This window comes from Bombus vosnesenskii, unplaced genomic scaffold, assembly GCF_011952255.1.
Source record: "Bombus vosnesenskii isolate JDL3184/JDL3185 unplaced genomic scaffold, Bvos_JDL3184-5_v1.1 scf7180000013305, whole genome shotgun sequence".
NCBI classification, from domain to species: domain Eukaryota; kingdom Metazoa; phylum Arthropoda; class Insecta; order Hymenoptera; family Apidae; genus Bombus; species Bombus vosnesenskii.
In genome coordinates, this window is record NW_022882954.1 from 51,470 (window position 1) to 78,903 (window position 27,434).

The following is a 27,434-nucleotide window of genomic DNA, read 5'->3' on the forward strand; positions in this document are numbered from 1 at the left end:
CCGTCCCCCCCCCTTTCCCCATACACACTTGACAGAATGTCCTCATTTTTTTTGGGGCCTCGAGGGCCGCGTGACTTCCACAACGTAAAACAACTGGGAGCCATGACGCGACATAGGCTCGCGTGAACTTCCAATTCGTCCCTTCGAATTCCGTGAACGTGATATCTCTCTGGCGGTTAATTTTACCGTTCTTTGCTGCTTCGATTCATTGATATCCGGACAGCAGTTCGCGATAGGTCGCGTGAACGAAAAATAATAGATACGTAGCGAGCGTACGTAGCGTTAAATAGCATAAAAGTTTCACGTGACAACGTGTCTTCTCATCATTTTCGTTAGCTGTTTACGCTTTGATACACGTATGTAGTAATAATGTTTCTAACAGAAAGAAAGTATCTATTATCGGTAGGGATTCTGCTCCGGATAACAGAATAATACGTATTCGGCATTCGGATAATAGATAATAGAACGTTCAAACATTAGACGTATTCGAACAATTCGGGATTTCGAATACACGAAGCTCTATTATTTTGTAACGCGTTTGATACGTATAACGTACAAAAGCTAGTTGTTAATATGCTATATCGTTAAACAAATTTCTTCGCTTTCTTTCACAGAAACATGATCATGTGCGATGTCTTGTTTCAGTTTTCTACTACACTCTGGTACAGTCATTATTTTCATATGTGCGATTAATGAACGAAATGTGCGATTTTACCTAACTGGATTTGACGATCGCCGGCTTCTCCTCTGTTAATTTCACACGCATCGTCTCGGATCGTAGGAGACCTTTTTCTTCCTCGAATTTTTCAAACAATCGCCATTTTCTCCTTCGAATTTTCTTTCTTTCTTTCTTTCTTTCTTTCTTTTGAATCGCATGTACGGTTTGTTTGTTGTTAAATTTTAAGTAGCGTTTAAAATAATGTTGGTAGCTATCTCTATCCGTCAAACTTTCTGTAAATATGTCGCATAACCAATGCGGAAGGCATTGGTTGGTTCATTTTCTTTACTCATCTTATTTGAGCCTAGTGACGACTAATGATGGAATAGCTTACTTTTACTTGAACTGATATTTCTCTTGCTGTTCTTCAGCGGATTATTCTCGGTAATATAATTCAAATATTCCGCCTTCCTTCGGATTTATGCATTTGCCAGATATTATAACGTTATAATGTTTAGAAATTATTATAATACTTATAAATACATATAAATTACTTGGGTATTGGTTTAATCACCTAATACCTAATACGACATTTATACGTTACCTGGATATACTATATTTGTACGCGCAATCCACCGATGAGAAGTCGTACGAATATTTGACTTATTCCATCATAATGGATAATATTATGAGCTTTTTCAACGTTTTATTTGTATCATATCGTACAACTGTGCGCTAGCTTCTTTTCGATCGAACGTTGTCGCCATGTCTCATCGGTCAAGATAGGAAAAGGATATCGTACAAACGTGTGTCATTGGAGGCATTGTTAAAGAGTTGTACCTAATACAAAAACGATATACTATATAAACGATATTTATGTAGTATGTATATGGGTATATAGTGGTATGGTGGATGACGATGATATGGTCGATAACGCGGAATGCGACGTGTTTGTCGAAATTGTGGCGGATCGATTGCCGATATTGGTGCAGAGCGAAGAAGAACAGTCGAGGTTGCTTGGACGCGTTAGGCGGTGAAAGTGTAGAATTTCTTTCGTTTCAAGATCACCGACGATGGAGGATGTTTGTGATTTTGCAATTCTTTGGTAGTATCGTGAAAAATTGTTTACCGTTGTTGCGATACTCGAGAAAAATGATTTCAGCTTGGCAATTGTTCGTCTATCCGTATTCAACTACTTTCGTTAGACTAGCGACTGTACAATCGAGCGATTCAACATTTTTGGCTGGTTTCATAACCGTGGAACGTTGCTAAATGAACTCAGCCTACAAATATTGATTTGGAAGACAGAAATAAATACGGCGAACTATTAAATACGTAAAATTACTTAAATAAGCTTAAATAGGTAGAAAATGGTTTTGTATTGGAGAAACGCTGTTATTCAGAGTAAGTGCACGTTTGAATCGTGCATTACGGGGCGTCAGCCTCGAAACAACGAGTTGGCCGTTCACCGGCGATCAGAGCGGCGCAGCGGTTCGTCTCGGCGCGATAAACAATTACGAAACGGATTGTTAAAAAAGGAAGTAATACGGCTTGCGCATATTTATGTAACGGCTGCACAGGCTTAGCGACCACGAGCGTGTAACGGCAACGCGAGTAAGTTTCCTCGTGAGCTAGTGTAAAACATCCGCATCGACAGCCTATGTGTGCACGCGCCACCCAGGCTACAGGCTACAGGTTTCTTGCCTTGTACACCTGTGCACCAGCACGTATGCCTGCCACGTGTGTGTCCGCGTCTGCGTTACACTTAACGCCTATCTCTAGTCATCGGCCAATGTGTATGGTAGGGGTAGGATCCTCCATGCTCCAGTATACCACCAAGAAATTTCACTTGGTGCTCATCACGACTTTACGATTCTTTCCCACATATACGTATACGTATACGTATACGTATAGGTATACGTATATGTATACGTACAAGAAAACTCGAGCGTTCCAATTACGTCTACGTATGGGTATATGTGTATTATGCGTTAGCCGTATAAGCATGTAAGCGAGTTTTCGTGTTCCCATTATGTGTACGTAAGTAAACGCATACGTGTGTGCGTGAACGGCGAATTCGCGTGTTCCTTATTGCGTCTATCGCGTTTACGTGTATGCACGGGCTATTTGTTAACTGTATGTGTTACCTGCAGGCAAGTTCGATTACGTGTATAGGTAAACGTACGTTGCAAATTGCGTGTATCTGTCTCTGCAAGCACACGTACGTTGAAGCTCGTACGCGTGCTACCGGCCGTTTAATCGGAGAATGGCCAGCCAAGTCCTTGGCAAGGCCGATCGAGACATCATCCAGCCACCTTTTTCCAATTAGCGGACGTCTGGTAATCGGCTACCGACTTCCTACGAACAAATGCACGCGTCTCCGACCGCGCCGTGTGTTCGCGAATTGCCTCGTTCTTTCGAATCTCTTTTTATCCTATAGGTTTTTCTTTTGCGCGAATTTGTATTCCGACTGATTTCGGCTTGGTTAAATATTTGTATGCATCGTTGATCGTGACGAGAAGAAGTAGGAGAAGTACCTGAGAAGTACTGAATTATTTATCGAATAAAATATTTCGATTAATTACTTTTAAACTAGATTCAATGAAATTAAACGTTGTTTCAGACTAACCCGTATTTTTGAAAAGAAAATTCGTACGTAGTGTTTATACTTTATCGCAGTTGATAGAAGTGAAAATTTTAATTTGCTATTAAATGTAATTCTTTACGTTTTGTCAAAATTAATAGTAACGCCAATTTAATTCTCGGACTGCGGACTACAGACTGTGGTAAAAACGGAATTACACATTTACAGCGTTATTATTTCCACTGCATCGACTCGTAGAAAGCAAAGAAGGTATAGAATCTTAGACGTTTGCAATTTATGACAAAATTGTTTATAGGTATATAAACGGATGAAAAATACATTAAGATTAAGATTAAGAAAACTTTCCTATAAATACCGATGTTGGTATTATCTACGTGGAAGTTGGTGCGTCAGGGTTCATTGGTAGAAGGAACGAATTTTTCTATCATTATCGAGTAAGTAAACGAATCAAGCTACGCAATTCATCTAATTAATAAATAATTATTTAGAAAATTACGCGGCCCCCTCCCTCTACCTAATCTTTCCATGAAATATTCATAGAAATTTACGTTATCGGCGATCATTAACCCCAATACAGATCCAATCGGCTATCCATTTGCATATTTATTTTAGCAACTTTTCAATTTTCTAGCGAGGATACAAAGCGAATTACTTTGTATCTATAGATAATTTTACATTGAAAGTTATGGAAAAATGTAAAGTATTAAAGCGATTGAAACTTGTATATTGACACTTGTACACTTGCTGGATAAGCATAAAATTTTCTGATCGTTCGTACAAGGATTAATTAATCGATGGTAGGTAGAATAATTTGATTGTTCGTTTCGTTTCGGTAGCTCGATTCCTTCGAAGGAGGTATTGTGCGATATCTCTTGACCTTGCAGAACGGCGAACAATAAAATTTCCCAACAGTTAACAGCAACGAAGGTAAGGATGTTGCGATTTGTAAAATTTACAGCATCGGGCCACCGGATTCTTCGCCGTTGTAGTAGACGCCGTTCAACATTGAATTGGCTAGGTGTACGGTTTTCCGAGTGTTGTAAAACACAAAAAAAGGATGTTCGGTGGCCACATCTAGGCCCACAGGTTGTTTTTGGCCGATTTACTACGGTAAGATTTTAGTACACGGGTGTCGCGCCGTTTGACGCAGGCAGCGAGATACGATCTTCCCGATTTTGTACAGTTTTGGAATTGGCGGTGGCAACTATGGCGGTGACTACCCATGAAAGAGGCATAACTATCGCGCGAATTACCAGCCTACGCCGATTACAGCGCTGGTTACAGCGTTGATTACTATGCTGTTTACCACGCTGATTACTACGCTGATTACTACGCTGATTACCACGCTGATTACTACGCTGATTACTAGAGATAAATTTCAATATACGGTAAGGAGGAAAGATTTTGGTTTATTGAATATTTTATTGAATATTAGGTCGTCAGAGAAACAAAGCGTTGTGATTTATTATACCTTTTCATGTTTAAAACGATGCTGCAAGTTACGTATAGATCTAGCTCCTGGTTTCTGTAGCCTCTGGATAAATCACTTTATCGAACTTGTGAGAATCGATAAATAAAAACGTCAGACGTAAAATTGCGATGCCTGCCACGGTAAACTGTCAAATCTCCGAACAACGTCATTTACTATTTTTTACTACAATCGTTACAAGTAGCACATCCCTTCTTGGTCAAGGTCTCGAGATTCATCTACTCAGGTGCAGCAATAATGGCAGAGCGAAATGGTTTTCGGTGGCCACATCGGGTGCCACAAACCGTTCCTTCTTTCATCTCGCTCTTTCGCAAAACCACCGTAAATTTTCAGGCGTATTTGCGGAAGGACCGTCGTCCAAATTTTAAGTTGTCAAAAAGCAAAACCGTCGTGCCGTGCCTACCAACAATCGCCGTACAATTTCAGTGTCATTGAAACCTGTTAAATTATTATTTACGGCTTCTTGTTGGGAACGTGGCCATGAACTTTGTTCCTCGATCAAATCGATCTTGACTGGAAATAGAGAAACACGTCGAGTCTATTCATTTAAACAAAAAGCTTTTATTTTTGGCATCGTTTGTATAAAATGGAACATTTTCATTTTTACTTTTCAGTTATGTATAGACATGTATTTTTCTTTTTACCGAAGGTTTCCAAAATGCTGTCAGAGCCGATCCAGCTTTTGCTAGGAGAACGATCGAGAAGCTAACAAATTTTAACCTCCGTTCGCTAAACTTGCGGTAGACTACTACTTCGGTTTGAGTGACGTTTACTTGGGGATCTCTATCCTCGCAGTATTCTCATAGCGTGTTCAGTTCAGGCTGCGTGTCTATTACGTCTGGCGAGGTTATTATCGTGCGATCCGTAAATATTAGCGGTTCCGCGATTAAACAGAGTCGATAGAGTTTGATGTAACGTTTGGATCGAGACTCTTTCGTGTCCTTAAATATATCTAATAGTCGTTAATAATGTGTAGAAGAAAGTTAAATTTGCATAATATTATCGGTGGACGAAGAGTATAGATTTTAAAGACAATCAGTTTGAAATTTTAATAACTTTCTCTTGTTAATTATCGACGTTGGAAATATCTTTCTTGCGAATACCATTCGCGCGTGAATTTCGCAGAAGCGAAACTGAATCTATTTGTCATAAAGGAATATATAAGAGGAATAGTATTTCAAATTCTCCGACTTGTTTTTGATTGTTGCCTTTCTGGTTTGAAAGGAAAATAGGTAAAGATAAGAACGAGTAATTGTAAAAGATCTTTTGAACGAATATTTTAACAAATTGTAAAACGACAGAGTCGCGGTATTACGAATTTCAACGAATAAAACGATACAAAAATGTTCTTCTTGTCTTTTGTTCGAATGAACGTTTTTGACGTATTATCAACTAATAAGTGTCTGTTATCCGTTAGGATATTATAGGTAATTTTTCTTACGCAATATGGAAAGCAATTTTCAGACAGCAACAGTTTTTGCCAATTGCCGAATCTATTTAGAAGAAAGAGTAAACCAATTTCAAGAGTATCGGGATCGCTATGCCACATTGAGGGACTGTTTTTGACTTTTAGAAGAGCGATCCGCTGTAACAAGCATATCAAATCTCGCGTGGCAAAATATTTTTGGTTGGGAAGCATGGAGATGGGAAAACTCGGCGGGCAAGGTAGGCAAGCAGCCAGGCAAGCAGCCGGGTGGGCAGGCAGGCAGGCAGGCAGGCAGGTAATCGACCGACCGACCGTAAGAAATCACGCCTCGCAATATTTAGACTCATACTACTTAACCGTGTAGAAGCGTACTGTCGTCGGAAATGACCGATTATTCACGGCTCTTTTCTTCTCCCTACTTTTCCGCCTACGGAAGAAGATCCTCTTCTTTTCGGAAGAAGATCCTATCGGGTTCGTTGTACCGACAATAAGAAAGCCTCGGTACGTTTCGCAGGTAGTCTTTTCCCTTTTGGAAAACTTCCGTGTAGTCCACTGCTTCGTACAAGAATACTCGTTGTTCCTTACTTTTCGAAAATTAGATCAGATTTCGACCTACTAGGATAGTCTACTACTATAGGAAAGTAAAATTTTCTTTCTGTCTCGAATTATGCTATTTGAATTTTATACAATAAAATTAACAAAGCAGTGAAACGACCGAATAAATATGTTGCACGTTATAGAAAACAGTATTATACCGTGGTCCACTAGCATATACATATAACTCGTATCAACGTTGTAGATAATTCAGTTTTATTATTATGTATTGAATAAAAAGGACTGTAATTAAATTAATAAATAATTTAAATACCGTACAATAAAATGTTATTTCTTCTATTTCTTTCTATTTCTTTCTATTTCTTTCTATTTCTTTCTATTTCTTTCTATTTCTTTCTATTTCTTTCTATTTCTTTCTATTTCTTTCTATTTCTTTCTATTTCTTTCTATTTCTTCCTTCGTAATATTCGTGTAAATGATACGTAAATGATATGTAAATTATAATATTTCCATCTTTGTTCACATTAGCCGACATTGTGCACACATCGTTATAATTTAATTGCATTATTTGTCATAATGTGTATGTACAAATATTTCAGTTAATGTGTAACACACAGCGTGTATGTGTACGAGTATTTAACTTTCGAGTGGTAGAAATGTGATAACGCGACAGATAGTTCGATTAAATTAATTAATAAATGTGTAAACGAAACTAGTGGGAAAGTGTTTCGTTCGTGGAGAGTATATTTCCCCTTCAAAACGAGACGAATGCGACGAAAGAAAACGAGATTTTCAAATTGAATCACTCTGTTGCCAACGATATACGTAATTGCTTCTTCAACGATTCGTTTCAACCACGTTTATTAATGAAAATCAAATGATCGTTAAAAGGGCGGAACGGACGCAAGATACGTAATTGGCAAATCAAGGAAACGCTTTTGACGAGTAATTTGCTTGACCTCAGCGAGTTTTATTAGCTGTACCTCGAGGCGCGTGTGAATCGTTGTCTAATCGCTTCGTCGACTATGCGAGCCGCCTCGGTTTATTTAATCGTCTCCTTGGGAGAACCTTGCTGCGTTGCACGAGCAATGACAACTTATCTATCCTTCGTTGGTTTTTCTGCCTTATTCTTTGTCTTATGGCTTACGCTTACGTTATTATTAATGCAGAGAAATCCCGGTTTCCCTTGTTATGCGGCGGTAAGCTTGTTATGCGTTGCAATTCGATCGAGATCGCTCGAAAGAATATTTAGCCGTAACGTTTATAAATTATTGGAGAAAGAAGTTTTGTTACTTTATCAGGGGGTGTGCGTGGTTTTCAACTGTTCAACATTTCCCTCGAATTTTAATGTAATTTTAATGTTTAGGTTTTAATGTTTAGGTTTTAATGTTTAGGTAATGTTTAGGTGTAAGTTTTATGTAATGATACGAGAAAATAATATACCATAACTATTTCTGCACTTTTAGTTAAACACGGGGGGGGGGGAGATAACGTGAAAATGACGGTTGTAAATTATCATTGAAGCCACATTGAGAAAACAGAAGGAATCGCGTTAGAACTTTGTAACACGTGGAGAGAAGGATATTTGGGCAATTTTTTCCAAGGACCCGAGGTATAGAACGTAAGTATTTAAACTAGTCGTCACGCGTGTCGTATTTTCGACACGTGACCATTGTAAATTTTCAACAATTCGTAACAAATACTCTCACCGTCTGTGACACACGTGTCTTGTTCGCGTTGCCACGTTCCTGGTCGTGCTTCGTCCTTACGGTCCACGTGTCTTTGGCCGACACCTTGTGCCTAAATGAATTCCAGGATAATACATGCAATTCATCGTGTCATCGGCACGAGCAAGTATCGAACGAGTACTTTGGTCATTTCAATTTCGAATGTGACTTTTTCAATAAAACGAGATTATTTAACGGAGCAAGATTAAGGAATTGAAATAATTGTGTTAAATGCGAATATTCTGTTCTATGCTTTCGAACAAAATAAGTGGCTTATATCGATGGAAATAAAGAGATTGGACGATGAAACGAGTAACGATGAAAATTGATTATAAATATTCGACTAATTTTACTTTATTCTATATTTGTTATTCGATAAAAGAAGGATTAATTATACTATGAATTATACGAACATAGCTTTTCAGTCTTTTCAACTATATATGTATAAAGGGTATTCGATTCTTTCTGACAAATTGCAGTATAATGTACGCGTATGAATTAGAATTAGGTATTCGATAATAATTAATTGCACGATAACGTAATCTCGAATTAATAAACCAATATCGTAGATTAACAAATATCTCTGCCTTGTTTCACGTTGCCTTATCTGTAAAGCGATGTAAGGTATTAATTGGAAATAATTAGAAATATCTTTATACAACATTTGTCACAAAGTCCAATTATTTGGACTTATTTACTGTTATTACAACCTTGTTACTCTACGCTGAAAATAGATAGAGAATTTACTTATTATTTAAGTATTATTACTACCCTTGTAGTTGTAGTCCCGAGCTGTAGTCAATCTTAAAAATATTCGATTATATACATTTATATATGATTATATGATAGAAAATCGATATAGATATTTCTAGGTTGTAGATATTTCTAGGCAGGGGGATGCCTAAATATTTTGACAGCTTTTGACTTTGGAAGAGCACGCGATATGGTGACATTTACAGTGTTCTCTTTGTAAAGGCTCGAAAGGTTACGGTTGATTGAGGTTCTGCAAACAACCCTGTGAATTCCGTTCGAACATTTAGGGCTTGCCGATTGCCTTGTTTATTGCCAATAAAGAAGGTTTTGTGCTGCCGTTTTGCTGACTTTTACGAAGAATCACGAGTGATCCTCGTTTAAGCCTCCGTTTGAAACAATTTTAACGTTCGAGTAGATGGTTGGGGAAGAGAGTATCTTGGATGTAATTTCTTTATCCGCTGCATTATACTTGGAACAGATAATAAGAAGAGAGAAATTTAGCTAAATTAAACAGGATTTCGTTTTCCTATTAATACGCACCAACTACGTACACGTTTTGTTCGAAGAATCCAGATAGAAACGACTAGGTCAGATTTTCCACAGGATCGAAAAATGTCTGTTGTATCTTTACTGGTTCTATATGGCTGTATATGGATGTATATAGATCTGTAGCTGTATCAGCGATATTTCCGAAACTTTCTTTCCATTTCCGGCAAGAATGATGATCGAGGAACGGAACGATGCTCGACGAAGCGAGACAGTTGGTAATTCCCCGCGAGTGACCGAGAAGACTCTCACGGTTCGCATACTTTTAAAATAAACTTGGAAACAATTAGGTCGATCTGGTTAGCGATCTTCGCGGAGGAGGAACGCGGTCGAGTGGTACCACTAGTCGCAGTAACGAAAGTGTAACCGACTGGGGCAAAAGTGGGGCCCGGTTCGTTGGAATCGACGGAAAGGGGCCCCCGACGGTGGGACGCGGCGATCGCTCGTCGTACCGTGTCGCGCGTCCTTGCGTCACAGAAAAACGGAGCCCTCTTCGACCATATGCCTGCCGCGGCCAGCACCACCAAGCTTCGACGCCTAATTAATCGAAAGTTATACAACAATTACCCATTATGATGCAAATCGCCACGAACCTATTACACGTGGCAGCGTGTACGACGTGACAATAACATCGCAGCGACGTGATACATATACCGTATATACCTTTATTGCCTTTTCTTCCCTTCCATAGGGTGAATAGGAAACTTATTCGTACGATTCAATACGAAATTGGCATAGTTTGGATTAGCGGTGTTTAGTAATTTCGGCAAGGAAGAAACGCGCGAATATAAGAAATACCGGATAATTAAGGAATTTCTGATGGGAGGAAGATGCGATGTAGGTAAACACTGTCAATGCCGTTGCCAGTGCGAAGACAAATTCTCGACGTTAGGTTTCCACTTTAAAGGAGGAAAAAAGGAACCTATTACACGTGGCAGCGTGTACGACGTGACAATAACATCGCAGCGACGTGATACATATACCGTATATACCTTTATTGCCTTTTCTTCCCTTCCATAGGGTGAATAGGAAACTTATTCGTACGATTCAATACGAAATTGGCATAGTTTGGATTAGCGGTGTTTAGTAATTTCGGCAAGGAAGAAACGCGCGAATATAAGAAATACCGGATAATTAAGGAATTTCTGATGGGAGGAAGATGCGATGTAGGTAAACACTGTCAATGCCGTTGCCAGTGCGAAGACAAATTCTCGACGTTAGGTTTCCACTTTAAAGGAGGAAAAAAGAAGTTTGACCTTAGAACCTTCCGCCACCTGGAATTCCGTCAATGACTAAATCGATAGGTCCGTTTATAGTATTTTGCAAACTACGGTTACAATAACGGTAACCTGCTTTTTTTTCCCTTCTTAAAATCTCTGAAAGTTTTGGTTTTTCATCTGTTCGGTATGACCATGACTGTCACGGATTTGTAGGGTAACTGTAAAAGGATTTTCCGTTGAAGGGTTATTTTTTTTTTCTTTTTTTGCGTCGACAAAAATTCATACCTGATCCAATACTACTTACATTTTTGCTTCGTTTGAGAGCGAATGTTCGGTATTATCGAAAGTTGCGAAAAGCGATTTCTCCAACGTGTCTGCTTGTTACATCGCCGATGAATTTGTCACAAGTTTATTAGTTACATGATTTTTTATCTAACATAGATATTTCCAGTAATGGTTCTAGAAGATATTTACAATTTCCCATATAGCCTATTAATTGATACGAAATTATTTATTAAGAATTATTTGATCTCTGATCTTTTAGATGCTTGGTCTTATTAATACATGGTATATACATTGGCCGAACAGAACGCATCTTACCAACGAACACGGGCATGCAATAGCGCTTTGGATGGTTGCAAGAAATGGCCATGACGAGGCATGTGCTGAAAGCGTATGAACATTCCTTTGCTCGTGTTCTTTCAACTTTTCAGAAACTTCACCACGCGTTATTTCCATTGACTACAAGGTTGTTTGTTGGAATTGACTGGTCGGAATCCAAGACCAGCTAAAAATTCAACAAATAATGAATAACAATTTTGCAAATACTCGAATAAAAGAAAACGATTAGTAGTAGTAGTAGTAGTAGTATACACGAGTTCTTGGTGTAGATATCTAATACCTGATGCCTGATAATACATAAGTGCCTAATACATAAACATAATGTACATAAACGATATTTTATCCGATATGATATCTGGGAAAGATGTAAACATACACTTTTTTCGATCGATACAGCACTTTTCTTTTATTAAAGAAATCGTAAGAAACGAATAAGGTTCGGTATAAAATTATTTTTTCGTTTAACCGTGTCCTTCCCACCATTTTTGAGCCAATTTTCTCGAATATTTCTCTAATGGACATCGAATCGTATCTCACGGTTAATGCTTTAACCTTTTAACTAATTAATAACTTTTCCTTCCGATTTTATGGTAAACTCGATTCAATTCCACGTTGAATGACGAGGATATTACAAATTTCGTTTGTTCGTTAAAATGAGAGCAAGACCGAAATCAAATGGAATAAACCTTAAACTTTAACGATTAAACCGTATCATTATCCACGTAAACAGTTAAACGGCAACGAATGATCGCCGCTCGTCTAAATATAGCGCGTTGGAGGCGCAACATAACTCGTGCATAACTCGATTACAGTGCAAGAATTACACCTTTGCCATCTTTCTCGCGAGCTGCAGTCATGCATGCATAATGCGTATCTTTGTTTCTGTTGCACGCCCATGATCGTGGAAAATCCGACAGACGACCAATCATACGAGATAAACAGTTTCGTGATGAACTTTGTCAGCGCGGTTATTTTCGCATGTATCCGAATAACAAGCTCCTATTTAGCCAAGTTTCAGTATCAAGTACACGCTGTGTATCGTTGACTAATATCGTAATCGTCGACTAGTCGATTGGCTGTTAGAAATGCACGAAAAGATCGTTTGGCGTAGTGGGCGTAACTTTGAGTTCGTAATTTTGAGGCAGAAAACGAAGAGGAAAACTTGTGGAAAGGAAAAAGGAAGAGAAAATTATTCAAACTCGGGCGTACCGTATACGGTACAGCCATTCGCCGGTGGCAATGGTACGTATAAGTTCGATCGTCGATGTATCTGGTGAAGGTGAAAATTACGAAATTCTCGTCTCTGCCAGTTAAATTCAAAACTCGAGCACAGACGCGCTACAGTAAACACGACTAGCTCGTTGGTGAATTCGCGTGCTCGACGATGGACGCGAATATAAAACAGGTACGCCATCTATATATGTAGTTCTGGTTCACTAATTTACATAGATCGTGACTTTTTCACGATATTTACATTGGCTCGATAACGATAATTAACGGCGGGACTACGAAACCTTAATTAGAAGAGGAAGAAGCCTAGAGCTTCTATTCGGTTGGATGGCTATTTCGATTTCGGCGGCATATAAACACTCTGTATTCTATTTATCGTATACGCTGCGACATTGATAACATTTACCACGTAATATATACTTATTCCGCGTTCGATCGCATCGACCGCGAGGTGAATTCGAGCATACAGTTTATTGCGTTTGCTGCGTAATCCTGTTGTTATAGTGCTGTTAGAATTGCGTCTGGTTCTGTTCTTCGGTATTCGCACGTTAGAAAGGAAGAAATAATTACGGTTTATTCCTCGTTTGATGTAACGCGTATACTGTGTATATGTCGCATCATTGATAACTCGTCGAATAGTTTGTCTTTGGTAGATTCATCGAAAATCGTTCATAACCGAATCTAGATGAATCACGATGAAAATTGCTTCTGGCATGTCATCTTAAATATCCTATTGATTCGAATAACTGTATCGCGTCTTACTCCATGGTGGATAAATGGGATACGGGGACACGCGAAGACGATACTCTTTCGTGAAGCGTTGATAATACTCTGATGCGTGGGTGAAAAGCGATTGAACGTATCGTAGACGTTCGTATGGCGAACATTTCTCGCCAGTGCTTTCGTGATTTCATGATTTTAATTGGAATCGAAGGATATTAATTATGGTGGGATAATTGAACCGGTGTTTGCGTTCAGCAGACGGCCAACGGAGGAACAATGTCGTAGGAATCAACATACAATAACTTATACCAACGACGTTTCACTTCTGTTGTTCCAATAAGTATGTATCGGATTTGCACGATGATTAGGCACGAAGAAAATAGACCGTTAAAGTTTTATCGAGACTTGCTGGATAGATTTGATGGAAGCGGTTGAAGAAACGGGATTTAAATGGAGAGATTTGTCTATATATTTAATCGCTTTATTGAAAGAAACTAATTTTTACAAATTACGAGTCACTCCACCGATGGAGGATTCGTAACGAAAACTCGACTTCCTTGCGAGCAAACGATACTTTAGAATCGTCGATAATGTGTCCGATAATTGTAATTGTTTTAATCTTTTTCGAACAAAACATTCGTCATATCGCACATTCGTTGCAATTATACGTGTGTGTAATTATATGGTGTAAGAACTGTATCCGATTAAATTATGAAATATTGGATCTCGTAACGAGATTGTTGTCCTGTATGGAGCCTAGTTTTTTAACCATTCTAACGTTTAACCATTAGAACGTTTAAACGAAGATTGTGCGCCTTTTCTAAATTCGTTGCACGAACGTAACAACAATAAGGTAGTTTATTATTAAATAACACGCATAAAATTGTAATCGAGGCGAATGAAGTTGAATCAAGTGAATCAAGTACTGAATGTCGAAGAAGCATCGACCAAGTATGATTTTCAGTGTAACGTATTTTAAAGAATTAAAAATGTTTTTTTCAATAAAAAGATGACCGATAGTTATACGTGTATTTTAATTTCCACCAGATGTATAGGAAAGGAGCGGAGTCTAATTCGCGTCGTAACTTTGCGGTTAATCTTCTGTTTCTATATAATAATAACGACATCGATAATAAGAAAGTGCACTGACTACGGATATATGTGCAAATGTGTTTGTCGCGTTTCCATAAACTGATTGCTGGTAAGTATCTAGGAGAAAGAAGGGAAAAAAGAAGAAGGGAAATGCGTAGAGTTGTTTTATTTTTTAGTTATTATCAGGTATAATTTAATTCGAACGTTTTGTATGTTTGTGTACTTATACGTATGTATCAACTAATAACTAAAAGTATCAGAAACTGATGTTTTTAACACATTTCGTGGGTCAACGAACAATCACGTTTTCGTATCTGTAAAAACACTTGGCTTTTTTCGTTTGCTACCTTCCGTTTTGCATATTATTCTATTAAAAAGACAAAGAGAGAGAGAGAGAACGATTACGTTAAAAAAGAGAAAAGTTGCGCACCTTCGAGCGATTAGGGTCGAAGAGAATCGTACGTTGAGATCTATCGGCGCCCGTATCAAAGTACTTACTTGGTCGTAGTCGGTATCGTTGAATCATCGTGGCTGGTCCGAAATCGAGGAAACTCTTTCCGACCAGCGTAGTGGTATTCTGACCAGGCGACGACGTATCGGTGTTACGATACGAACGGTGGCGGAGGGATCGGTGGACAGTGATTTAACACCGGTGGTGTAGGATACACAAAATGGTGTGGCCGAAGGTGGTGGAAGAAGAGCAGCAACGCACAGGAGGAGAATCACGAGGGAGGAGGTAGCAATTCGTTTGTGGTGGGGGCTCCTCGGTCCCACCTCTCCCTCTCGCCGCACGGTACGCAAGGAGGGCCACTGGAAGTAGGGGCCGCTGTCGGTTGGTGCCGTGTAAGACCCCTCGCAGTAAGGGCCCACAGGCCATCCAGTTCGTTTCTTCTTCGCCTACTTTTAGGAATTAGTCGCATCTCGTCCGGCGCCAGACGAGCGAGGCCTCTCTCCTGTTCGTACTACATCGACAAGGCCTCCCTCCTCTCTCTCTCTCTCTCTCTCTCCCTTTTTCTCTTTCTCTTTTTCTTCCTCCTTCTCTCTCTCTCTCTCTCTCTCTCTCTCGCTCTCTATCTCTTTCTTCTCCACATCTCCCTCTCCCCCTCCCCCTCCCCCTCTCTCTATCACTCTCTATCACTCTCTGTCTATTGCTCGTTCCGTCACTCTCTCTCTCTCTCTCTCTCTCGCGCGCGCTCTCTTCCTCTCTCGCGCGCGCTTGTCTCGCGAACGTTATCAACCGGAACGTCAGATAGTTCGGAATTGACGAGACACGAGGAATGAGACGCGGAAGAGTCGTTGGATCAAGGGACGACGTCAACGTCCTCGTGCGTAAATTTTTGTCGCGACAGTGATCGTATCCGAGTTGGATTTTGCCAGAAGAAACGCGAGATAGAGACGTGGTCGTCGAGTGATCGTATTTGATACGGTCTCGTCTTATCGATCCCGGAGCCTGTGACATCGACGCGGAGGATATCGAGCAAGATCGAAGGTGATACAGCGACGACAAAGTCCGTGTAAAGAGAGAACGATAGGTGGCCGATGAGGAACAGCGGATTGCCGATGAAAGATCGACAGTGTTCGTGGAGGCAAGGGAGGAGACGCTGGTCAAGGTCAAGGATCGTGTCCCGCGGGAATTCCATTTGCTGATCTATGCCGAAACGCGTATTACGGATTTTTCCACAACTTGCCAGAGGGAACGTGTCAGCCTGGAAGGAAACGCCGGATGATCGAGAAGAACACGAGAAAGAGAGGAAAAGGAAGATTCTTTCGTGGATACCGGTTTCTTCTCGGAGAATTCGACGATCGATCGACGATCGTATATTCGGTGATCTTGTGCCTGGCAGATTTCCCTACGTCGTTCCGTTTCGTCAGAAACACGACGATACGTTTTCGTTTTGTTATTGCTTGTCGGGCCTCGTCTCGCCCTTTGCTCGGTGCTGCGCCGCGTGACAGGTGAAGTCTGTACAAGTGATCTGGATAATTCGTCGTCGAGAGAACCAGACGTACGGGTGAACAGTGTCTCATTCTCTGGATAGATTTACACGAGCAGGTGGTCCCGAGGACATCAACAATTCCACTCTGGATACCACGCTGCTCATATGTAAGTGGATCGTTAAAATACACGTATTTTATCCTCGTTCCATTGTTTCCGTCTGTTTCGAATCTTCATTTTTTTGTAGAAGAAACAGTTTTTCTGCAGAACGGTTACTTTCACAGAAAGAGTCGCGTGAATTTGATATTTGGGTGTAAAATGGGGGAAAAGGAGGGAAAACGGCGTTACACGTGTTGCACGTGTAAATACCTTTCTTCGAAACGATTAACGACGGTTGTACGATTAACTGACTGGATCACGGCACAAACTGACAAACTGACAAACTGACAAACTGACACAGTTACACAATATGGCTGCTCTGTTTGCACAAATTTCGCGCGTATCGTGCCATTCGTAACAAATGATTAATTCGATCGTGGTTTTTCCGCGACGAATTTGAGGAAGCGGGTCGTGAACGTTTTGCGAACGGCGTTGCATTTTTATGAATCGATTCCTGCACAGAATTTCTTGTACCACATACGTCATTCGAGTTACCACGCTTTCTAACGATAGAACCCGTGTCTCGTATTCACGATCCAAGTTGCGAATTCCGGCCGACTTTTTTTTCCCTCCGCTGCGAAGAAATTCAACGAGTCTCGTTTAACGACCCCGCCGCGTACGAACGATCGCGTAGTAAATGAAATGGTCGCGAGCTGGTTATCCTTGGACTTTCGCAACGTGGTGAACGATATCGTAAGGAAGGTCAGGTCTACTTGTTTGAATGGACTAGAATTGTTCCGGAACAGCAGCAAGTTGTATAGAGAGTGTTACACCGATGCGACCCAGTAAAAAGTCGAAGACACTGGAAATTGAGAAATCGAGCAGTCACGATGCGATGGATCGTCGATTGTATCGCGAGTATACAGTAGGAATCTAAGCTGGTTTGAAAACATGGCAAATTGAAAAATTGTGCATCGTGCAAAGTGGCCAAGTTGACGCGAATACGTTGATTTAAGTAGCGAGTACTTTTTATTCGCGATAGTATAATTGTATAACGGTTCGTCGATTCGGTTCTATTTGTTGTTTAAGATATTTGTTATTTAAGAGTTTGTTTCGATAGCCGATGTAAGCGAATAATGGGAAATATCGTTATCCTTTGGTTGGTTTCGAGAGGTCGCTCGCAACGTGTCAGTGGGACCTGGCACTAAAACCTAACAGTTAGTAACGGGTACTGGTAACCGTGTCATAAAGGAGGATTCTCCGCGGCGTGAAAACATTTCGGTATTTCCGCGGTGGACCGCGGGTAACCCGCTATATTAACCCGGTATATCGAAAATGGGCAAATTTGCAACGAAGCCGCATCCGTTTGCGCAAAGATCGCGAAGAAAGGCGGCTCTTCCTTAAATATCGTTTCCATGTATTTTTTCATCCACATCTGCCGACTATCCGATCTGCGTTCCCACCGTCGTAAAAACGACTTTCTATCTACGGCGAGGGGGAAACGTCTACGGCAATGGCGACTCGTATGAAATTGCAGTTGAATGAATGCCACCGTATATTTAGCCGTATATTTAGCCGTATATTTAGCCGTATATTTAGTTGGGAAGGGTGTCAAAGTCGTTGGCCGTTGAATAATAACGGGTCGAATGGTAAACGGTTTCTGGGAGAAATTTATTTCGCGAGTATCATCGTTGGCGATCTTACTCGCAGGTGTTGCGATCGCCGCTAGACTTTTTCAGTTTCTCGCTCTTTCGAGGACGACGAATCGTATAGCAGAGCCGCGAGTTCGATCCAGTAGATTCCAGTCTTTGCCAGCGGAGCTAGACTAAAGAAATTTACGCGACAGTTGCAACAACGGAATAACGTTCCTCCGAGCAAAGTCTCGCTGTAAGACTTCGAGCCTCGATCGTCGAGCCTTAATCTCGAGCCTTGGAACCTCTTGGAGCCTCTGACTGTGTTTTGGGAACAACGAGCTTGTCCTTGACCGAGACCACGAATTTCGACGACCGGTTCGAGGAACGCGCGCGCGTCCATTTTCCAAGTGTAGAAGATATCCGAATCGTGGCATAGTAATAATATAATACACGGACGAAAGTGTAGGACAAGTAGGCCTAGGGGGATAAGGAAGCCTAGGAAAGCAGCACCTATACGTCTTGCTGTTGGTGGTTGTTTGACATTTAGAAGCCGACACGGCCATTAGGTATTCGGGTACCGACAACCAGGAGGACGTCGGATAGGAAGAAGACTATAGAGACGGCGGAGACGGAGGCTGCTCGGTTCGCGGTGAAATTTCTCCGCAGTGACTTGCTTAGTTCTGGCGAGTGGGGGATCGACGTGTTGGCGCGAGGTTGTAGACATCTCGCAAGGCGGTTCGTTGCTCCATGCCGATTCACGATTGGCTCGAGCCAGTGTCAGTGTCAGCACGCCGATTTCTCGCGGTATGCTCGTTTTTCGGGCCGAGATCGACCGAAATTATTTGGAAAATTCGTTGCAGGCAGTTTGATTTGCCAAGTATCTTTGCGACCTTTGATCTTCCTATATGCCGATGCTATATGTAATGGCAATTACGTTAACGCGATGGTGCTCGTCTCGCTTTCTTGCCCCTTTTCTATCGCCGCGATATCGAAGAAACTGTCAAGACGATTAACCCTGTTCGCGTTAATAATTTTCCGCCTACGAAACTGGTATTCCACCTGTTCGATTCACGGTTGCACCGAGCCGCCGCAGCCTTCGTCTCTTCGTGGATATAAACGATCGTAACCTATCGTAAGTCGGCTTGGAAACTTTCAATGCTGCGCGCCGAGCCTTCCCAGAAGAGGAATCGAGGACGAAGAAAGAGGAAGCGCGTGAAAGAGCAAGCATCGGGAAACACGTCAGAGGCTGTTTTTTTTTTTTTTTTTTAACGAAGGACCAGAAAAACACGAGCGAGTTTGTCGGCGAGAGAGCAGGTCTATTCGGTGTGAGAGAAAAGTGGCGGTCGGAGAGAAAAGAGAGAGAATTACGGAGGCACAGAAAGGGAATGCCGTGGAGCGACGAGGAAGGTGGAAAGAGGGTGGAGCGAGGAGCGAGGAACGAGGAGCGAGAAGAAATACCGGCGGTGAGAAGGACGAGAGAATAACAGCGTGGTGGGGCATTGAGCCGGTGTTACCGCCGTGGCTGGAGAGTAGGTCAGTGTACCACGTTAACCGGTATTCCAACGAGGTAGGGGGGCTTCCGACTCGTCAGTTCCGCAAGGCTCTATAGATACTCGCAGCTCCGACCACGGTCGCGTCCATGCTCGCCTCGCTCTTCTCAACGGCCAACGTAACTGCTTTGTTCGCTCGGATGTTCGAGTACCGGTACTTTGCCGGGCTTGTTTCATCGTCCAGGCAACTGTCCCCCGAAGAATCGGCCTGGCTTTCTTCGTAGTACAATAGTAAACAGTTTTTCGTCGGACAGAGATCCGACAGATCCGACAGAGATCGGACAGAGATCGTGACGGTGGTCGGAATTCCGATCGCTCGTTGTGTCCATTTTGACACGTTTCCCATCAGCCGTCTCCTTTACCTCGAGCTAGTCTTCTTTAACCTTTACCTTAATGGTTACCGCACTTTCTCCGTTGGCAGCACGGTGCCAGGTTGCCTCGCGTACGTTCGTACGCGCCTATCTGCTACCATGCATTTTGATGTCGACGTTCGGCCAAATACCGGAGCAACGTTGAATCGGTCAACGCGGTTCTCCGCAAGAGAACATGCTTTCAACCTTGAAATCCTGTTCGATTACATGGTGGACAATTACAAAATTATCCACTTGCCGAAGCTTCGCCAGACTTTTGTCATCGTCGTAGGCACGTGCATGGAATACGTACATGGAAATTGATAACAGCTAGATTTTCTGTGAAACTGACTCGCTCGATTATCCATTTCTCGATCGTTGTCGCGTTATTCTCGAATCAACTAAAAAATGCTAAACTAATTATTTCCAGACCAACTATCGCGTTTATAACTATCACGTCGCTTTTTCCTGTTTCGCGTAATTGTACTTGTGTCGTATCCAACTCTAATCTTTGGTACTTAATCTCGCATTTTGTCGTATCGGTGACACGCGTCCGCTTTCGTACAATAAAAAATCGTGTGGTCGGTCACGTACGATTGCAGAATCGATCGTATTTAACGGAATACTAACGAGTCGTTACGAGATCCATGAGTCAAAGATAAGGTATTTGCGCGAAGTATGCGAAGCGCTAGAGGGGCGGGCGTTACGCTTTTGCCGGCGTTCAAGTCTCCAATTTCGATGCGCGTACAGCCGAGTTTCCGTACATCTATCAGCACGAACGAAAGCGATTGACGTTGCACAGGGATTTTACGATAGTTAGTAGGTTTTCTCAAACCCACATAGTCGACGCTAATCAGCTAGAGCGCTAACGAACGTTCTAAATATAACCGTGTTTGAATATACCGCTATGATAGATAAAAGATAATACCCTCATTTGTATCTACTTTTGAAACGTATTAACGCGAAAGTCACCGACCAACAGACGCGTTATCCTGCATTCCTGCATTCCTGCATTCCTGCATTCCTGCATTCCTCCTACGTGTCAATCCAATTTACCTGTAACGCGACTTCCGCTCCTAGAAACGTACTCTCCTTTTTTCTTCCTGTATAATTTATCCGCGATCGATATCGAATTTTATCGTAAGGATTTCGCGAACCTGCTAAAACGTGCTTTTTTCCTTTCTTATCTGTAACGCGCTTATTCCGTTGTCCTTTGGCTTCAGACAGACTGTATGGATTGCTAAAGTGTCCTAAAAAACGGGGAACCACAGGAAGAAAGGAAATTTCCATACTTTTGAATTACTTTAGAATCGTTACTTTTATCGTCAAGACCGATAGTGATCGGCGCGGAATTTCCGTGCGCGTCCAAAAGCGAAAGAACAACGAGGCTTTTACAAGCCGAGCTTGTAACGTCGACCGAATTGAAAAACGCGCACGATCCCTGGTTCGTGGGTTGCACGCGAAAACGTGGAAGCGAGTTTCACGTTTACTGATTTCTGGTTTTCCGTGTTACGAGAAGCGGCGTGACCAACAGTGTGCAGCAGCAGCAGCAGCAGCAGCAGCAGCAGCACGGTACCACGGGAGACAGGAGACGCGTGCACGAGTACGAGTGTGGCACGTTTCCCGTATGTAGGTCACCGTGGGGAGCTGCGATTCGCACGCGCCATTTTTCGCAACGAAAAGGAAAGCCATGGCTCACGCGCCTAGCAAAATCTGACTGGTTTTGCGTAGGCCTCCTCTCCGTCGAGCGCAACGCGTAACGGTGCTTCGACCTACTTCCGTTCCCCACTATACACGCGCTCGGATATAGTTTAGCCGCGTATAGTAGCGCGAACAAGTGCGCCCCCGTCACGTGACCACGCGCGCGCCTCTCGTTCAACCATCGAGAAATTCGAATTCCGAGCGTAAAAATACTTCTAACCTAGGTTATTTTAATCGTGGACAGCCAGCCGATCGATCGTAGAATTGCTGCAACGTGCGTTGAACGCCGATTTACGATTATAGGATTTCCGTTTACAACGTTGTCCATATTATAAAAGGCATAGCGTAAAAGAGGCACGATTGTTTTTCATGGGACATGTTGTCAAGTTAACGGCGTCGTTACGTTCGAAAGAAAATCGGCGGGTTGGCTGGCGAAGAGGATAGCGGCGCATCGGCCGGCAAAAGTGGGTCAGCACGGAAACCGCGGCTCGCACGCGCCATTTTTCACAACGAAAAGGAAAGCCATCTGGACAAAATCTAGCCGATTTGCGTAGGCTCGAATCGTGCAGCGGGTTGTAACGGTGCTCCGGCCTACTTCGCTTCGGGCCCCCACTATACGCGAGCGCGAGCGCGGTATAGTTTCGGCGTATAGCGACGGGCACGAGTGGCCGCGGATCAACGTTGCAGCTTCTTCTCGCTTACGCGTGAACGGTCATTTAATTCCGATATGTTTGTATCGGCAACGATTGTTACGAACGGTCCCATTCGTTACGATACAGAGCCGTGGAATTTGTATTTTTAAAGGTAACCTAGAAAATTCGTATCGACGATGCTTCAAACCCGTTCAAACTTTCCTCCATGCGGCTGCATCGTGCCATCGAATAAACTCCGTCGACGATCGTCGAATATCGGACGAACAAGCAAATATCCGAAGCGTGAATATATGAAATATACGAAACGACGGTTATATAAGGAAATATACGATCGAACGACGGTTTAAAACGCGATATAAGAGTCGAAAAGTTGGATGGGTCGGTGTAAATCGATAAAGCCGAATTGGTCGCGCCGCGCGAATACCCGGTGATCCCATTGATAAGTGGCTCACCGAGACATTGTCGTAGGGCTGAAAAAGTGGGACCGTAGTGCGAGTTGTTTTCTCGTGGTTGATCGACGAGCGGGTCGAGCGGCTTGTTCGCCAGTCCACGCCATTGGATAACGGTACCCGGTGAACACGTCACAGCTCCACGAGGGCCCCTGTCCCCTCTGTCGGTCCCCGAAGCGGGCACCTCCAACGCTTGTCTACCGTCGGTTGGCAATCGACAAGGACGGGCTCTAACCGACGCGACGACAAGGACGGATACGGCATGCTGGAGGGAGCTTGGCTGGGGCAGAAACGATGGTAGGAGGGATGTCGGACCTCGTGGTGGGCAGTCGGACTATACGTATGCGCCGACCATTTGCATGATTCCCATGACGTGCTTCTACGGCCACGCGGATGTGTCAATCGGAACGGAGAAAGAGGAAGAGAGAGAGAGAGAGAGAGAGAGAGACAGAGAGAGCCGATTCGCGTTTTTCGTGGCAGGATATGGGGATCGCGAACTCCTCCGATAAAATGCAAATAAATCTTCCTTTGTGCAATCATCTCACGACCAGATTTATATGTCATTCACAACCGGATATTAGATTATTCAGACTTTTCTATTTGATTGTAGGATACTTTTAGAAATTAAAGTTAAAAAAGGACAGTTTTGTACCTTCTATTCTTAGGAGTCGCGTGATTCGCAAACCTACTTTGCATTGTTCCGTTTGTTTGCGTTGGAATTTTCTACCAGCGTCGTCTGCCTTTTCGTGAATGAACGGTTTTTGCGTTCGTTTTTGCGTTCGTTTTTGCGTTTCTCTTCTCTATTTCTCACTCGTGTGGTAGCTAGTTATTCGCAAGACGAAAATGTATTTTTAAACGCGGCAATTTGGTTGGTCGAGTGTACCCAGCCGTGGCTGGCTAGCGTGCCACTAACCTAGTTAACAGGAGCAAGTCTTTCTTCTCGAGAGAAGTGGTATCTGCCTACTTAACTTTGCGATACATGCTGCTATGCTATACATGTGTATTTACACGCACCAGTATTACCTACGTTTTACCTGTGGATATGCATGCTACATAGGAATAGTATTGTTTGTAGGATATATACGCTCGCGGAAATAAAAGACAAAGTAATTGGTTCACCAAACTATTTCTTCCGTTTACCGTATAATCATTGCATTTTGGATCCTTCTTTCTCGTATTTCTTAAGCCAAGAACAGAACCTGACGTAACGTTAATTTAAAACTTTAATTTCCAAAGTATTCGACGACTGCGCAAACTCGATCAAACTTTCGTTTTTATAGAAATTATTTCGAATATAAGGTAAAATAGAAACGAGCGACGTTTCGCTGCACGGTGAAATTCTTCTTCTTCTTCTTCTTCTTCTTCTTTTTCTGCTTCTTTTCATTATTATTATTATTACTATCGATTCGTATCTTTATAAAGGCAAGTAGAGGAATAGATTTGTTTTACCTTCAAAATGTTGTAATAGGTGTTAAACGATATTACGCGGATTCTGTGGATTTCTGCACCCTTTCTTTCAAATGTTCCATAAATGCATAAAAATCCGCAGCCTGACTATCACGTATACGATTCCTTTTGAAAACTGAAATCCATGTTACAGGTCCCCGCGGCGCCGTTGGCGGTTGCAGCACCCCCGGCAGTAGAGTGGATCCCTGGTGGAATCCTGGTTCCCTCTTCCCCTCGACCCCTGGGCCCCCAAGGATCGACGAGGGGGCACCGGATAACGGTAGTGGTGGTTTTCAGTTCTATAGTCCACCGAATCGTAACGCGAATAGTCCGTCGCAACAGTCACAACAACAACAGCAACAGCAACAACAACAACAACAACAGCAGCAGCAGCAGCAGCAGCAGCAACCGGACCACCGACACAAATCGCAACATCAGGCGAATCAGTCGAACGCAAACAGTAGCGTCTGTACGAGCTACGGTATCGCCTCGACGTCGTCCTCTTCGTGCTCGTCGTCGGGCCTCGGGCACGTGGATTCGGTAGCGCGAGGTGCCGATGCCGTAGGTTCGCCTGGCAGCGTGTACGGCATCGCCTCGTCGTCACCGGAACCCTCTTCGGCCAGCAATCTGACGTTTTCCGCGCTCTTGACCACCACGTCCTCCACAGAGACCCATAATCGAACATTGCGAACCGGGGTCCCAACTACGACCAGGGGTCAGAGTAACGTGCTACCGTCCACGTCGACGATATCCCACGGTCCGATTAACGCTAGAAACAACGTCGGTAACAGCAGTGTCGCGTCGCCAGATTCCTTAAACGGAATCCTGTCGTCTCTAAACGTTAGGATCAAGACGGAGGAATATCCGAAAGTACGCACGGAGGAACGAAGAACGACAAACGCGACACTTTCATCAGCGTCACCGTCGTTGTCTTCGTCCTCGACGTCCACCTTTAACGCATCCCTGCTCAGTTCCTTATTGTCCACGTCGCGAATCTCGACGGCCTCCTGTAGGAACGACAGCGACGAGGACATTCTGTCGAGATCGTGCATCAAGCTCGAGTATCCGTCCACGGATACGCAACGGCCGAGTCAAGACCATCAACAGGAGGAACAAAGCACGGTGCGCGGCATCAAGGTAGAATATCCTCTCGGTCAATCGTCGCAGGACGTTCTGGATACCGGTGAGGAGCAGGAACTCGCTACCACGTCGCCGTACGACATCATCCCAGCCGGGAATCCCAGGTGTCTGACGAAGCAGACCGTTTGCACCGGCAAGAGCCAAACGAGTTCCTTGGTTAAAGACGTGATCGTGCCCGTCTGTCCGGGCGGTGTATCGCCAACCTCGGATATTGTGATCGAGATGAAGTACGAAACTCAGTCAGGTCCGCCAACAGCGCCGCCGCATTTAACATCCTCCGGGGTTGAGCCGCCTCACAGCAGTCAAGGGACAGGCATCGTGGTCGGTGGTTCGCCCGCGGAGGTTGTCGGAGTGGACAGTTTACTGCTGTCGCCATGGGGAGCGACTGGTCCGGACTTCCTGGAGCCTCCCGACGTCAAGCAAACGGCAGCTGGTCTGCAGGATGCATGGGACACCCTTCTTCTCGGTTCGTCGGTCGGCGTCGCCTCGGCTCAATCGCTGGCAGAATTGAAACCTCTTCCACCCTTCACCGGCTATACCGGACATTTGAGCATCAACGGTATACCTGGTCATCACTATCACACGATAGCGTCGTCCGCGCAGAGGCCGTCGCTACCATCCTCATCGCCAACGTCTTCATCGAATCAAGAATATTACGAGTCACCGGTCGTATCCTCCAGCACGCCGTGCCCGCAGGGTAGCCAAAAGCAGCAACAACAGCAACAACAACAGCAACAGCATCACCAGCATCAACAGCAGCAGCAGCAGCAGCAACAACAACAACAGCAGCAACAGCAGCAACAGCAGCAACAGCAGCAACAGCAGCAACAGCAGCAACAACAACAACAACAACAACAACAGCATCATCATCATCATCATCATCATCATCACCAACAGCAACAGCTGCCACAGTCGACGCAACAAGTGGACTACGATATCGAAGATATAGCAGAGATCATTGGTTCGGCGATAGCGGACACAACAGTTCCTGGTGGTGGAAACGGGGCAGGTTCGGAGCACGACCCGGACGCGTCGCGCGATTGGATCGACATTGCCGAGTGGATCGATACCGCGTGCTCGCCGAAAGCTCAAGAAACTACGTCGTCAAGCCCGTATTCGCAGATATACGGGACGGCGACACCTTCGACGCAAGCACAGCAGCACGGCTCGACCTTGCAGAGTTTGCTGACGCATGGGTACGCGCCGTTGATTAACGCCAGGTTGCAATCCGCGAATGCTGGCCTACAAAATGCATCCTGCGGCGAGACTCCGTCGTCGACGAGCCCCTACCCACCTGTCAGTCCACCTGGCAGAGTCTCAACCTCGTGCAGTCCCGATCATTTGCTGCACTCGTCGTTCGCGGCACCTTCTCACCCCAGAAAGAGGTCACGGCCTACTCCAAGCTCTCAGAATCCATCGAAAAAGAGTCCAGGCACGGGTGCGACGGCACTACCGTACGGAACGGAATCTGGCCTGATAGGCGGCAAGGAGAAGCCGGTGCATAGGTGTTCCATCTGCAACAGAGGATTTCTAAACAAGAGCAATATCAAGGTGCACTTGAGAACGCATACGGGCGAGAAGCCGTTTAGGTGTGAAGTATGCGGCAAAGCCTTTAGGCAGAAGGCGCACCTCATTAAACACCAACAGATTCACAAAAGGATCGGCAGGGATTAGATCGATGGAGCGGTTTCTCTCTATTGTGGGGAGAACGTATCGAGCGTACCTAAATTACTGTAAGTACCTATGGCGAAATGGCGTTGATCGAAACGTTAAGACGTCAAAACGTCGACGAATCGATCGTTATGTAACGTGTTTAATACGATTCGTTCGAGGA

General features: G+C 43.5%; 2 protein-coding genes across 2 annotated transcripts; both read left to right on the forward strand.

Moving 5' to 3' along the window:
* The first annotated feature begins 1,563 nt into the window (after positions 1-1,563).
* Positions 1,564-25,769, forward strand: LOC117234558 (uncharacterized serine-rich protein C215.13-like). Its single transcript, XM_033495911.1, has 4 exons — positions 1,564-1,670; positions 21,728-21,836; positions 24,848-25,723; positions 25,764-25,769. The coding sequence occupies exons 1-4, from the start codon at positions 1,564-1,566 to the stop codon at positions 25,767-25,769; spliced, it is 1,098 nt and encodes a 365-aa protein (XP_033351802.1).
* On the forward strand, positions 25,702-27,434 carry LOC117234601 (ichor). Its single transcript, XM_033495980.1, has 2 exons — positions 25,702-26,392; positions 26,492-27,434. The coding sequence occupies exons 1-2, from the start codon at positions 25,823-25,825 to the stop codon at positions 27,272-27,274; spliced, it is 1,353 nt and encodes a 450-aa protein (XP_033351871.1). The 5' UTR covers positions 25,702-25,822; the 3' UTR covers positions 27,275-27,434.

Coding starts and splice junctions, on each gene's coding strand:
- LOC117234601 (XM_033495980.1), top strand. CDS start 25,823: ATGAAGTACGAAACTCAGTCAGGTCCGCCAACAGCGCCGCCGCATTTA. Junction 26,393..26,491: donor AACAACAACAACAGCAGCAA/CAGCAGCAACAG, acceptor CATCATCATCAC/CAACAGCAACAGCTGCCACA.
- LOC117234558 (XM_033495911.1), top strand. CDS start 1,564: ATGGTGGATGACGATGATATGGTCGATAACGCGGAATGCGACGTGTTT. Junction 1,671..21,727: donor AGCGAAGAAGAACAGTCGAG/GTTGCTTGGACG, acceptor CCGTGTTACGAG/AAGCGGCGTGACCAACAGTG. Junction 21,837..24,847: donor ACGAGTGTGGCACGTTTCCC/GTATGTAGGTCA, acceptor CAACAACAGCAG/CAGCAGCAGCAGCAGCAGCA.